The sequence below is a fragment of the Protopterus annectens genome, chromosome 1.part0, assembly GCF_019279795.1.
Source record: "Protopterus annectens isolate FY-2018-M chromosome 1.part0, PAN1.0, whole genome shotgun sequence".
In the NCBI taxonomy this organism is placed as follows: Eukaryota; Metazoa; Chordata; order Ceratodontiformes; family Protopteridae; genus Protopterus; species Protopterus annectens.
This window is the reverse complement of record NC_056725.1, coordinates 756,052,590-756,067,250: the sequence shown is the minus strand read 5'-3', so window position 1 is coordinate 756,067,250 and position 14,661 is coordinate 756,052,590. Positions and strand designations below refer to the sequence as shown.

Sequence of the window (14,661 nt, the reverse complement as noted above, 5' to 3'; positions counted from 1 at the left end):
TAAAAATCCCTGGCACTGTAGTCCATATCGTATAAACTTCTTAGGGGAGACATGCCTGGCCTCAGAGCAACCCAAGATCCAAACCTAATGAACTTGATGCATATTTGTAAATCAAATGGGTCTAGGGCTACCTGTTCCAGGGACTTGAATATGGCCTGCGACTTAAATCTGTCCCTTCAGCATGTCCTATTTATCTCCCAGCGACTGCCACGTCTTTGGAAAAGGCTACCAATTTATGTGAAACAGTGCAACTCTAGGACACTGTTCAAGGGGAACCTGGATGAGTGGATGGGGCACCATAAATTCTTATCGGGGATAGCGCCCACAATCCTCCTGGACATGCGCAGTCATCACTAAATGTAATCTTGGGTATTGACTTAGTACCTCACGGTATTACATTGGGTTGAAACGCCTAGGCTTAAAATGACCTCTGGGCCAATAGCCTAGTAATCTCCTATGATCTTGTGTGTTGTTCACCATCAAGCCATTTGCCAAACAGAAGTCTAGAGTGGTCTCTCCTTGATTTCTGATTCCCCACCCATGTGGATCCATATAGTCCTCGTATCCTATTCAGTCTGTCCTGATGTGTAGATTGAGGTCACCCATGATCAGCACCAGTTCATGTTGTCCTGCTTTATCTAGTAGGTCCTGTAACTGCTGCCTTTTTTTTCTTCTTTTTTCTCCTCGCTATCACAGCCCTGCTGTGGGGCAAATGAATACTGCCCTATCATTACACTAGAGTCGGATTGCCATGAGTCTGTTACTAATTCTGATGACATCCTTCACTGCCTTCTGAAACTACTCCGTCACCAGAATTCCCGCATCGTTTCTAGCTTGTCGTTATTCTCCTTAGTAGTATACTTTGGATCTCGAGCCAAATGGCTTTGCTGCACTTCCCTTCCATCTATCCTATCATACATAGGATGTCCAGCCTCCCCTTACCATCATGTCATCCACTTCCAAGCTCGGCCTTGTCTGTGAACCTACTTTAAATGTAGCAATTCTTGGTTCATGTTTGGTAGGTAGAGTGGTTTTACATCCAGCTTTTGTTCAACAGAGCTATCCCAGGTAACCAAAGCTGAGCAATAACTTATTGACCCAGGGCTGCTGGTCTTTATGGGGGGCGCACACTGGCTTATAGGGACATATTCTCTCTTCCCACTGTTCGCATGGGTCTCTGAAGTGGGTCAGAGTAGGCAGAGACCTCAATCCACTTATCACCAGCAAATACCCATGTCTATTTGGCAACAATAATAGTCTTGACTGAATCAAGAACCATATTTTTACACCATGGAGTGGCTAGCTCCGCCATGGCGCACAGTTTGTGATTTGTGTTTTCTTGTTTGAGGATACTGTGCACCACCGTAAATGCCCAGAGAGGCTGGTCTATACAACTTATCCCCCTACAGGGCACCATCTATAGTTTGTGCAGCTGGCCACAATTGCGTTCTTGGGTGAGTTTGAGGTGGAACCACTTGACATTTTTTTGGGAGGTGGGAGGAACCCCACAGAGACACGGGGAGTATATGCAAACTCCATACAGACATTGACCAGAGGTCAGTATTGAACCTTGCACCTTCTGCCTTCCCTACCACAGATTGATATCCAGATATAGGCAAAGAGAAAGTGATGGGGGGGCGCTCTAAGTGAAAGAACTGCTTTATTAGGGTGTAGTCCTATCTAGAACAGAAGCCGATATTAAAAAATGGATAATTAGTAGGTCATATAAAATATTATGTTAACCACAAGAATCAACCGGTAGAGGTTTGAAAAGATTGTGAAGAGAGAATGAAAAAGCAATTTATAAGGGAAAATGGGAGGGCATATATGTGGCTCCACGTAAGTAGTAAATTCCAAGAAGATCTGGCATTCTTTCTTGGAAATGTTTGCATAGGCATTCTTATACCCGAAGCAGACTTAAAAGAAATTTTCCTCCTGTAGGTATCAAATGCTGGGGGTGTGATTGGGAAGAAATAAGCAACTAGGAAAATGTCTTTTGGAAATATAATGAGTTAGCAGATTCTAAAAATTCAATACAGAGTACCCTGTCAGAAATGTTGTGGGAGCAAATAATTGTAACTAAGGAAATTTTAAAATCTACACCAACTGTATTTGAAATTTATAAAAGATAAAATAACTGGAAATGGGATCTTTTGAAAAAGGAAGGAGAAAACTGCATAGAAATAAATGGAAAACTGACAAATCTTCCTTTTGAAACTGACATTTCAGCTGATCTGAAATATCCATCTTGGAAAACTTTAGTCCTAATGGATGTGTTACATCAACAGTAATTGAGTTGCAGGACTTTTTCTGGTGCCACACTTGTTTGCCTTTCACAAAGATAGGGTCTGTTTTGAGCGTAACACAGCTTCAAAATCAAACACCAATCAAGGATCTGGGAACTTTTGACAGAATTTACATATTAGTACCCAGGGTATGGCCACGGTGGTGCAACGGTTAGCATTGGCGCCTCACAACAAGAGGCTTTCTGGTTCAATTCTCGGCTGGAGCGCCTTCTGTGCGGAGTCTGCATGTCCTCCCTGCGATCAACTAAACTTTAAAAAGACATGCAGGTAGGTGTGCGAGTGTGTGTGCCTTCTCTGAAGGTTGGGAGCTGGGCTGGCAACTCGATACTGTAAAATCTACTGCCAATCATAAGCGGACCAGTGATCTGCTGTGGCGACCCCTAATCGGGAAAAGCCGAAAGACGTTAAGACCCAAGGTACAGTAAGTGGACTAGACTGGATAAAAATTGTATTTTACAGGAATACGTGCATTCATAATTCTTTGTGTTTTCCTCAATACTCCAGTAGAAGAGAATAAACTCTTCATTGTCTTGGTGTGTATAGGCAATTAAGATTTTTGTTATATTGAATAAAGCAATACAGAAAACATGATCTGCTGTTTGTATCCTTTGCAGCTGCAAGAGTGGATCAATAGGTGATCATAGTTATTCTCTCCAGATGGCTTTAGGACTGTTTCTTTTGTGTGTCCTTTGGTCAACAAAACTCTTCCCTTCAAACCAATAGTACATTCTAACAGATCCACGACCATTTCATCTGCCTTTTTCAGAAACTCATCTGTGGTTTATATATGTGTTCAGTGACATGGGCTTCTCTGTACTATGAGCTGGATGTGATGTCTTGATCAAGGTCTTTATTCAGGGCCACCAAACCCCATGACATTCTGTTGTGTTGTATCCCAAGATGTTTAGTTGAAGACCCTGTCCAATACATTGAAGTGGATGGATCGGATAATCTAATATGATATGTATATACTTTTCATAATTCAGGAGGGAAAGTCTTCAGGACTTTCTTGCTACTTTTTGGAGAAGCAGCTCAGAAACACCAAAGGAGCAGCAGACTGCCATTCAGCAAATTTCTGGCAGATAAGTCCCCTTTAGGAGAACCCTTTCACACAAGATACTTATTTCTAATGTGTTTAGTATATTTAACATTTTGTTATGTTTTGTATATTGTCTCTTTAAGAAACACATTTCTTAAGTACAATGTTTCCTAACTGGGACATTTTTTTTTTTTAAGCTTTGTCTAGGGTGGGGGCCTGTCTGATGGAGAAATGTACTGCCTATACAGACTTCTTACTTATGAAAAGTTTTAGTGTGGGGCAATGTTTTATTTGGGGAGAGATAAGTGGGCATGTCGTGCTCATGTTCAGGTGTGATAACTTACCTGCCACTCATTTCTTTCAAACTAATTTTACTTTTTGAGAGTTTGACAGGGTTTTAATGTACTTGCATGTGCATTACCATGTTTTTGAGGACTTTATCTGAATGGGTAAGTGAAAGTGTGCTGATTGTGTAGACCATAGACACCTTGCCCTACTTTTGCTGATGCAACTTCGTAGTTCCTAGAAAGAAAAAGAGAAGAAACAAAAACTTGCAAGGCAACCCTTGCCGACTATATGCAGGTTTAATCTTCATTTCAGCTAATGGTAGATGACTCTGCAGTGGCCAACGGTGTTTTTTCAGGACCACTTGCCTCCCCAGCTTGGACTAGTGTAGTTCTTTCAGCCTCAACAAATTGTGCATGGGCAGCCATGTCTTCAGCTCTTCAGTGCTGATTTGGGCATGAGAGAGTCATCTTTTCTGGGACACGCAATTTCACCGGGGAATTCTATTAGATGCGTCTGGGAGGAAGAAACCTCTTGCAAGGGCAGATGTTCCTCTCCTAGTTGGTCACAGAACATAACTGTTAAAAGAAAAAATAAAGGTTAATCGTTATTCACCTGACGTTATGATATCTATAAGAAATGATGAACTTTACCCAAGTTATTCTAGTCTGCTCTGGTACACAGCCTTCATTACTTGTTAATCAGGTCTGTCAAAATATCTGGTATAGATAAAGGCAGAGCTTTACCTGCTTCAGATTCTTGAACCCAGTACTTCAGTGCTGAGGAAAACTGGACCTCACCACCTCCTTGAGAGAATTTCCTCATTGTTACTATGCCAAATGAGGTGTTTCATGGGAGAAAATGGATGTTCCTCCTGACTGAGGATATTTTTTTGATATGTTTCAAGTGGATTTGCCTCATTCTACACCTATTAATTTTCTAGACCTATCCTTGAAGGGAGTACATTAGGCAGAAGCTGATTCACAACTGTCACTCCCCAAAGTTTTACAGTTTCTCTAAATAGCTGTTATTTTTCTACTTGGTCTTTACCCTGTGGAAAGCATGTCCTGTATGCCAACAGGTAATAGGCTACTGGTATCCCCTCAGCCTTCCCCTGTAGATAACGAGGTTAAGATTTTGGGACAGATTTGATATGAAAATGTCTGTCTTCTTCCACTTGGGCATATAGAATTTGTAACCATCAGACCCATATATGGTTTGTTTGTCCTTTTTTGTACAGATAATTTGAGTGATCTAGTTACCTCTGTTTCTCCTGAAGGAAGGACCTGTCTTAATCTGTTTTGAGGAGACATGCCTGGGAGCGTAATCAGAAATTTTCTGATTGAGTACAGTCAATTTTTGTGTTCAAGTTCAGATAAAAATGTTTTATTTGGCTCTTCTGCTACTCAGGTCCACAAACAATTTGATGAAAGAGGGAAATTAATGCAGGAAGTTTTTCAGGCCCCTGTTAAAATCTCTAAGCTCCTCTTTCATGCCTGAGAAACAAACAACCAGTCCCTACCTTCTCACATCATATAGGGAAACGGCAAGAGAGAGATTGCAGGAGGGTGACATTAACAATCGGGAACCTTTCCAAAAAGTCTACTAATTCAGGACGGCTATACTATCATCTCACCCCCCAGTCCCAACAACCATCTCTCTTCATTCCCCTTTGGCAACAAATTGCAACAGACTAATGGGGTGTTCAATGTGCTTCGGGGGGAGGGGTGCAGTTGGCAGTGGATACAAAAACCTCCATTAAGCGGAGTTCCTTACCAGCCTTCAAGGTAAACAGAATTTTTTCCCACAGGTTCCTCAGCTTTTACTCCGCCTACAAGTCATAGAGCCAATCAATGGTAGTTATTCAAAGGGGCAAATGTGCCTATTCCAGAGTGTTTCCAGTGCCAAAGAGTCTTCTAGAAGACCAGTTTTAAATCTTTCTTTCCTAAATCACTACATGGAAGTTCTAAAATTCAAGATATCGACCCATTAGTGTCATTTGCAAAAAAAGCCAATTGTCTGTTTTTCTGTTGTTGGGACATGGAAAGGACAAGACTTGTCAAATAGTTTTCCAATTGGTTGTCCTTTGATTCTGTCTTTTGCTAATCCCACCATGGTAAACAGTTCCTGGCAGCCTCAAGGCACACTCTACAAAGACATTGTCATTTTGATGGCATGTTGGTAAGGGGTGGATTGTAGAATCCTTGTAAAGGTAGCTACATTTTCTTCTGTATAACATTTCCAAGGCATTGCAGACTAGATTCCTTTTTCTAGATCCAGGACTGACTTTGCTTGGACCATTCTTATAGAATTTCCTGGATCCATATCCTTCCTCCTTCCAGGATGGATAGATGCATCCACCAAGCGTCTCCTGTATCGTGCCCTACACTACTTCCTTGGTCTGGCTCACAAGTTAGGCATCTCGATCAACGTCAACAAGTCCCACCTGACTCCGGTTCAGATCAAAGACTTCATCGGGGCTCGGTTGGATTCGTTTCAGTCAAAGATTTTTCTCACTCCGGAAAGGATAGCGAATCTCACTCCATGTTTCTGTGATCTTGGATCACAAGGTCGTCACAGCAGCCGATGTCATCAGGGCCCTGGGTTTCATGGCAGCAGCAATCTCTATACTCCCTCTTGCATGTCTTCACATGAGAGTTCTTCAGTGGAATCTGGCAGTCCAATGGTCCTGGCTAGACCTTCCGATGAGTTTCCACATCCGTATCAATTGGGCATGCAGAAGGGCACTCCTGTGGTGGCTTCACTCTGCGGACATATTTGAGGGGCACAGCTTTCTAGCCCCTCAGGCTCAACCCACAGTGACCATGGACGCTTCCCAGCTCGAGTGGGGGGGGGCACTTCCTGGGAAGAACTGTCCAAGGCACGTGGTCCCCTCCAGAGACCAAGCTACACATCAATGTCCTGGAAATGAGGGCAGTTTTGTTAGTATTGAGAGCCCTCCACCCGGTCCTACCTTCGGGGACGATAGCCATTCAATCTGACTGTAGTCTGGTATATAAACAAACAGGGAGGGACCCGATACTACCCCCTTTGTCGCGAGGCAATGAGAGTGGGCCATATCCACCAGCCGGTTTCTCGTAGCAACACATATCCCAGGATATTCCAACATTCTGGCGGACAGTCTCAGCAGGGCTATCCTTCTTCCCTACGAGTGGTCCCTGAAATAATCCTTGGCGGAGAAGACCTTCCATGTTTGGGGTCAACCTTGTTGCGATCTCTTCGCATCTCCTTCCAACACGAAGTGCAGCAAATTCTTCACTCTGATCCCCCCTCCGGGGGATACCCGCAGGGATGCTGTAGTCCAGGCTTGGCCTCCCGGGCAACTGTATGCTTATCCCACACTACCTCTGATTCCGAAGTTCCTTCAGAGAGCCTGCCGGCTGCAGTGCAAAGTCATTCTCATAGCTCCCTTCTGGCTCCGTCAAGTGTGGTTTCCTTTCCTATGGTCTCACCTGTTGGCCCCTCCATGGGCTCTAGATCCACGTCCGGATCTAATTTCTCACCTGTCAGGCTTGCCCCTGCCCAACCTGGACAGTCTCAAGCTGACGGCTTGGCTGCTCCAGTTCCCATGATCATCAGGACTCCCAGACTTTTGTCTCCTGTTAAGAATATTCTGGTAGCTTCTCTTACAGTCTCTACTAGGAAACTGTACAATAGCAAGTGGAAACGTTTTTGCGTTTGGGCCTCTCAGCGCAATCAGAACCCGTTTACAGCACCTGTTCCAGTCGTACTGGATTTTTTGGCAGATCTTTTTCGGTCAGGCTCTAGTGCTTCCACCATCAAGGTTCAACTGGCTGCCATCTCTAATTTTCATGTGGGTGAAAATAAGGTTGCTCTGGCTTCGGCCAAACTCTGTAAAGCCTTCCTGAAGGGCACTTTTTTATTGCGACCTCCAGTTAAAGAAACTGTGCCCCCTTGGGATTTGACTTTAGTCCTTCAGGCCTTGACCCCCCCCCCTTTCGAGCCAGCCGGTTCAGTTCCGATGAAGTTCTTGTCATGGAAGACAGCAGTCTTGGTCGCCATCACTTTGGCTAAGAGAGTTTCTGAGTTGCAGACATTATCCTCCTTGCCCCCCTATTTGGTTTTTCACAAGGATAGGATTTCATTGCGCATGAACCCTTCTTTTCTTCCCAAAGTGTCTTCAGCAGCCAATATTAATCAATCCATAAATTTGCCAGTCTTCTTCCCAAATTTTCAGAATAGGGGTGAACGTAAGTGTCATTTGTTGGATGTCCATAGACAGCTTCGTTTTTACCTCCATAAGAATAAACCCTTCCTGAAGTCGGATCAATTGTTTGTCTCTCTTTCTAAACCATTTTTGGGCAAAACAGTTTCAAAAGTGTTCTTAGCAAGGTGGATCACCCTGTGTATTGCGCAGGTCTATAAGGACAAATGGTTATCTCCTCCTGGTGTATTGAAGGCTCATTCCACTAGAGCTATGGCAACCTCTGCAGCTTTCTGGTCGAGAGTTCCATTGGATGATATTTGTGCAGCAGCGACTTGGGCAAATTCGCTCACATTCATCTCCCATTACAAATTGGATCTTATTTCTAGTGGGAGAGCATCCTTTGGCTCTGCGGTGCTCAGAAATATCCTTCCATAAGGGCTTCCCAGGAATTCTAGTAGCTGGGGACTCTGTCCCATATGTGCGGAATGAATGACGTCAACTACTTCAGATAATGAAGTTATGTTTGTACCATAACGTTCCATCTGAGTAGTAGACTTCATTCTTCTGCACTCCCCCTCACTCTTCAGTTTATCCTGTTTAGGGTTTTTGGTTACTTCGCTTTTTAGTGACAGCAAACTCGATCTGGGGCTAGATAGGAGGAAGTGAGGTAATATAGGTAGGGGAGGAGCTTGGAGCTGATGCTTGAAAAGTTTTTGCCGGCTTGGATCCGAATCGGATCCGTATACCCATATGTGCAGAAGAATGAAGTCTACTACTCAGATGGAATGTTATGATAAGAACATAACTTCTTTTTTGGCAATAGTTTAGAAACACAGGGTCTCTTTATTAGCCTAAATATAACCATAAAGACTTAAAATGTAAAATAAAGAAAGTCATGGACATTCACAAGTCATATATCTGAAACACTTGATGTCTTTAAGGGGTCATTTGCACATATCCCATGAGACTCCATTGCAGGAGGTTTAAGATATCACAGTGAAAACCATAGCTTGGGTGAGTTTTTGTTGTAGTTTTTACTGAATGTTTTGTCTGTGTATCCTTTTTACCTTCACACACACACACACACACACACACACACACACACACACACATATATATATATATTCCCTGTCATGCATTATTGTTTACATACTTTTGTTTATTGTATACTTTTGACCATCTAGAACTGTTTGTTTTTTTGAGGATTTAGTAGAGTTTTTGGAATGCAATGTTTTCAGAAGATTTAAAGAATTGGAAAATTGTTCTTGTGTCATACTACATTATAATTTTATACAGTTTTGGAGAAGAATGCAACCGAATATGGAACTGTATGTTATCAGTTGAGTAGTTCTGAATGTGGCATGTGTTAACTGGTAATAGTCATATTTGCTTGCACTTCAGGTGATACAACTGTCTTGGCTGCAGTATATGGTCCAGCTGATGTAAAGGTCAGCAAAGAGATTTTTGACAAAGCGACAGTGGAGGTTATTTTGAAGCCAAAGGTTGGACTTTCAGGTAAGATCTCACCATTTAATTACTAGTACTTCTTTGTGGCTAACAGTATGGAGCTGTGGTTTTGCCTCAGTACTGCAGATGAGGCAATTACCATTCTTATTTAATGGTTAACTGTGCAGGAACATTGATCAGTAAACCTCAAAAAGAGCACTGTTTATAGGTAAGACTTTATTTATGCTTATACTGTGAATTAGCCTTGAGCGAAGTCCAGTGCAGTCTTGGACGATCAGCACTGCCATGACCTCCTTATGCTTCATCGCTATATCTTTCTTTATTTAGCCATACGTAGTAGGGCAGCTCCTTGTTGTGAACTGTAGGACAGGTAACCTCCCCTTTAGGGGAATGTGGCCTTTCCAAATCATTAGTATTTATTCCTTACTGGCTCTGAGTTAGTGATCTCTGAAAAACTGCGTTGCATCTTTGATGACCACAAGGATCTAAATTGTAGGTGTTAGGACTGTTTGGTGGCCATCCTAACATTCCACCTTTATAGTCATGTACTGCATCACACACACACACACACACACACACACACACACACACACACACACACACGCACACGCACACACGCACTTTTTGCTTGCCATGCAAAAGCTTGGTTAAGGTAGAAAACTACCCCATTCTGTTTTTGATGCTTCAGATGCTTTTGGTTTGTTTCTAAAATAACCGATTTGAATTTACTTTTTTTTTTTCTTGATTTCTATCCTTTTTATTGTGTTTCTAGTACCTTTTTCCCTTGCCCTTTTGGCTTTAAAAAGGTTGTTACACTGTTTTTATACATTTGTCTGATGAAGTCTACCTATTTGGGTAGACGAAAAGCACTTCACTATATTAAAGTTCGTTTTGGTGTTTCAGAGACTAGTCGGTGGCAGTTTTTGTGTTTTTCAACAGTTTACGGTTTCCTGTGGTTTTCTCAACCTTTTTCCCTCGTGATGTCTTTGCTCTCTTTTAGTACATGTGCCTGGAAAAAGCTCATTCGTCCTGCTTACAGGCTCATCAAGTATCTTTCCTGTTTGGGTACACAGCATGATAACATATCTGTATGTAGATGTAACAGTATCATTGCTGCCTTTCACAGTCTGCCTCAACCTCAACTTCTGTTAAGTTTAAGAAGGAAAATTTTTTTAGAAATAGTGGTCACCTTTTCTATGAATACTGCCTTTTCCATGGCACCTCAGTATGCCGCACCAGTGGCCATGCCACTTGTTCTGGTGCTTGCTTTTGCAATGCCAATACTTGTTCCTTAGATGTCCTTTTTTCAACACCAGTTTTCCTGTCTACCTTTTCATTTCTGATAGGCCATGCCGTACTCCAAAACCTTACTTGACATTGATGGTCTGTGTTGGCAGTTCCATACCCTTCTGGGTACCATCTCTTTTGTCATCTGCATTTCAAGCATTGATGATTTTGATGTGAATATTTTACATTGAAAACATTCACATCAGTAGCTGTGATGCCAGGGTTTCTAGCTTTGGCTTTCTAGATATTTCAGCAGTTTGATCCCTCCATGTTAGCATTTCCACTTCATTCTACAGTTATACCTACTTCTACCTTTTCAGGATAGTATTGAGAGCCTTGGACTTCTTTACATTGTCTCTTCAGTGTAGTTCTATTTGTAATCTCTGTAACATGGTGAACCCTGCTTTAAAGGTATCACTCAGGATGCCACCAAAACTGTGTGGGAAAGTTCCTACATTATATCCCAGTTGCCAAGAAAGCAGAATATTTATTTTTATTTATTTTATTTTATTTATTTTATTTTACATTTGTTGACCGGGCTAGTCCAGCTGGATATATGTCCATTTTCAGTGGAGGCCCGGGGAGAAAAGCTCCACAAATTACAACAACATAAAAGGTCAAGACAAAGACAATAACAGTATAATTTGGTACATAAGTTTTAACAATTATAGTACAAGCCTAAGATTATATATTTTATATTTCAGTAGGAAAAAGGAAAAATTTATCTAAGAATAGATGAATAAGACTAATACATTTGTATTAGAAATGGTGTAGTACAAATCTTTATAACACATTACAAAATTAGATACACCTAGTAATTTATGATGAGATACTAAGGTCTCACAAAAACCTAAGAAAGAAAAACACTAGAGATCAATAGAGTATAGAAGAACAGCAAACAAGGATGGATTTCTAGTGTTATTTAACACACAGGTTGTGATACTATATGAAGGTGTTTGATCATTCCACAGTATATACTTATTTACATGAGAAAAAATCCTAAGGAAGGTTAAGCTCACTAAAAATTAGTGAGACAACAAAAGATCATGATAGGCTAGGAATTGTGGGAGTCTAGTTAATAGTTAGGTTCTTAGTCTGGGTTAACACAGGGGCATAGCCAGTGTGATTTGAGGTAGGGTTTAAGCTTGCTTTTAAATAAGCTGACCTCTGAGAGAATGCTTTGTTTAGCCAAAACCTCCCAAGCTGCTGTCATTGTATTTGCAGCGGTCCAGTGGAAAGCTGTCACTAAAGAGAGACCTGCTACCTGTCCTGCATTAAGGAGTGCTGTGCTATATACATGTTCAAGGAATTGTATTTTTGTGTCTGCCAACTTGTCCTTGTATCTGTTAAATTACTTAATGTATGTGTTTTGTTTTCAGAGTGACATGAAGAGTTTGCAGATTGTTCCACAAAGGAGAAGATCAGGAAGTGGGTACTTAATACATAAACCCTGACAGTATGCATGCATGGTGTATATCCAGTGGGATGGGATGCTAGACCCACAGGATTTGTTATTGTCCTCTGCCAGCACTCTTAGTGTCAGCTGACAGACTTCTCCTAGGATACTGTCAGTGTTAGTGGCACAATAGCTAGCACACTTGCCTTTGACAGATGATCAGAAAGCTGTGGGTTCTATTCCCACCCAGGTGCAGAGATCACATTGCAATACAGTGTCACTATTGTAAATTAAAGGGTGTGGGGTCTGCACTCCAGTATGTGCTGTCCTTCAGATGAGACATAAACCAAAGCCCTATCTGTCTGTAGCTCAGATGGCTGTAAAAGATTCCATGGCATCTATTGAAAAGAATATGGGACGTTTCCCAATGCCCTGGACAAATTTTCCCTAGTAGTATAAATACCACCTCAGGTCTCCCCTGAAAAGAGGTCACTAACATAATTGGACTAACCTTGTGGACATTGGATAAGTATTTTCATTTCTATTTAATTGTGTACATTAAATAATAACAATTTCAAAGGTCGCTTCTTTTTGGTCGGGAAGTCGGTAGGTACTTCAAAGGAATGTAAGAGATGGAGCAGATACTAACACCTGTAAGTAAAATTTTACCCTCCTAAGCCACCTGTAGTTTGGGTGTGGCCTACAGTAGCGCCACCACCTGTAGGTTGGGTGCGGCCTACAGTAGCGCCACCACCTGTAGGTTGGGTGCGGCCTACAGTAGCGCCACCACCTGTAGTTTGGGTGCGGCCTACAGTAGCGCCACCACCTGTAGTTTGGGTGCGGCCTACAGTAGCGCCACCTTGAGGGTACCTGGAAAAGACTTTCTGCCAAATATGCTTCCTGCCAATATTGTGGGCCAAGAGGCCATAGTTCCTAGTGAGCCCCGAGGAGGCCACGGTCAGCCACAAAATTAATCAAGTCCTGACTCCTTGCTTTCTACCTCCTACAAGGAGGTATGTCGGGTGGGGAAGTTCTTTCTGTATCCCATTGTGGAGAAAATGTCCAGGGACGAATAGCTCAGGGAGATTATAACAGAGAGTACATCTGATAGCTTTTCACCCAAACCCCATGTCCCATCCCATTAGAAAATAGTGGCAAGAAAGAAGGTACAAAAGCTCCCCTCCAAAAAAGGCATCTAGGAAGTCTTACTGTACTGGAAATGCATAGGATACTATTTGAGATTTTCTTTGGTGCCCAGGAAAGCCAAGAGTCTTTGGTCCATTCTAGGTTCTATTGGCCTGAACATATATATTCCCAAACAAACCTCTTAAATGGTCATGGTGCTGTCCATTGTTGCATATCTCTCCCTATAAAATGATGTGTTTCTTGGACATTGAAAAGGCATGCCTCTACAACTTCAAGGTTGGAAAATTTGCTGCCAGTTTTGAGCACTTCTGTTTGGCATCTCCCTTCCCCCAAAAAAGACATTTTTCGAAAAGAGGTGTTAAAAAAAAAAATAACACCAAGAGGCAGATGTACTTAATGGAATCAGTTTAATAAAACTGAGAACATTTGTTCTGAATCATGCACCAAATGAATAAATCTACATTCAAACCTATATACGTTAAATAGTTAAATTCCATGACAAAAGTCACATAACGTGCAGTAAATAATTTATAGCAGCATTTTAATAAAATGCATGCCCAATTTTAAGTTTGCTTTCTTTAAAACGCTTTTGATGACTACAGTTTCAGTTAACCCAGAAAATGTATCAGACTGCAGGTTAAGCTGCTACTTTGTTTCCTGTTATCTCCTTTTTATTTTTTTTAATTCCCCTCCCCTTTAATTGCACGTCATCTCAAGGAAGAGGAATCTGGAGCATTTCACTCTGGACAACTGCCCCTTGTCATTCCAGCCTAGGTTACTTCTTTATCTGAGAGAGTTTTCTACTCAACCTGTTCTTTCATGTGAACCTCAACGTCTCATCTTTGCTTGGATCTTGTACTAGTTTTCATAGGTTGTTCCCTAAACACCACAGTGTGTGAACCCTTTTACTTCATGACAGGATCCTTTTCCTTCAAGCAGTTTCTTTTTTCACAATCCTTCAAAAAAACCTCCAGCAGAATCTTGTTTTAAAGCTCTGGGCTGTGTGTCAGCATTGATTTTTGTGGTCCTTTATTCATGGCTGCATACAATGGTCTGTACCAGACCCTCTGAGTGTGCTGGCCTCAATTTTGAATCCATTTATCAATCCATTCAGATCTATAGGCATGCTGCTCTACCCAGTATATGGGCTGGTTCAAGCAAACATCCCGACAGTGAACCCTCTTCAATTCCGCAGTCCAGAGACTACAGTCTCCACCAGAACATATGCCCTGGAGTGGGGAAAGAGACATTTTAGCAGGCAAACTGTCCAGAGGATTGGGATGTACCAGGAGACTGACTTGGATGCAAGTGTTCTGGATTATAGGACATTGCTTCTGTTCACTTGGGCAATTCAGAATTTCATTTCCACACAGGTCCTCTTCTTTCATTCAGAGAGTATTGCTGCAGACTGGGTATACACTCTTGTCTAGTGTCCAAGAAGTTATAAAAATGTGGCATTGAGCTATCCAATTCCAGGGATTTCTGCTGGCATTGACCATTCCTGATGAGTCAAACTTCCTGACTGAATATTTGAGCTAATGTTTCC

At 41.9% G+C, this 14,661-nt stretch overlaps 1 protein-coding gene across 2 annotated transcripts in view; it reads left to right on the top strand.

The window, feature by feature from the left end:
* Positions 1-14,661, top strand: part of EXOSC5 (exosome component 5) — a 1,116,451-nt gene that overhangs the window by 72,470 nt on the left and 1,029,320 nt on the right. The window contains exon 2 of one of the 2 annotated variants that reach the window (XM_044062741.1): positions 9,221-9,334. In XM_044062741.1, the coding sequence (XP_043918676.1) occupies positions 9,221-9,334 (114 nt within the window). Of the gene's footprint in view, positions 1-9,220; positions 9,335-14,661 lie in introns of those variants that run through there. The other variant, XM_044062751.1, reaches the window with a different exon arrangement.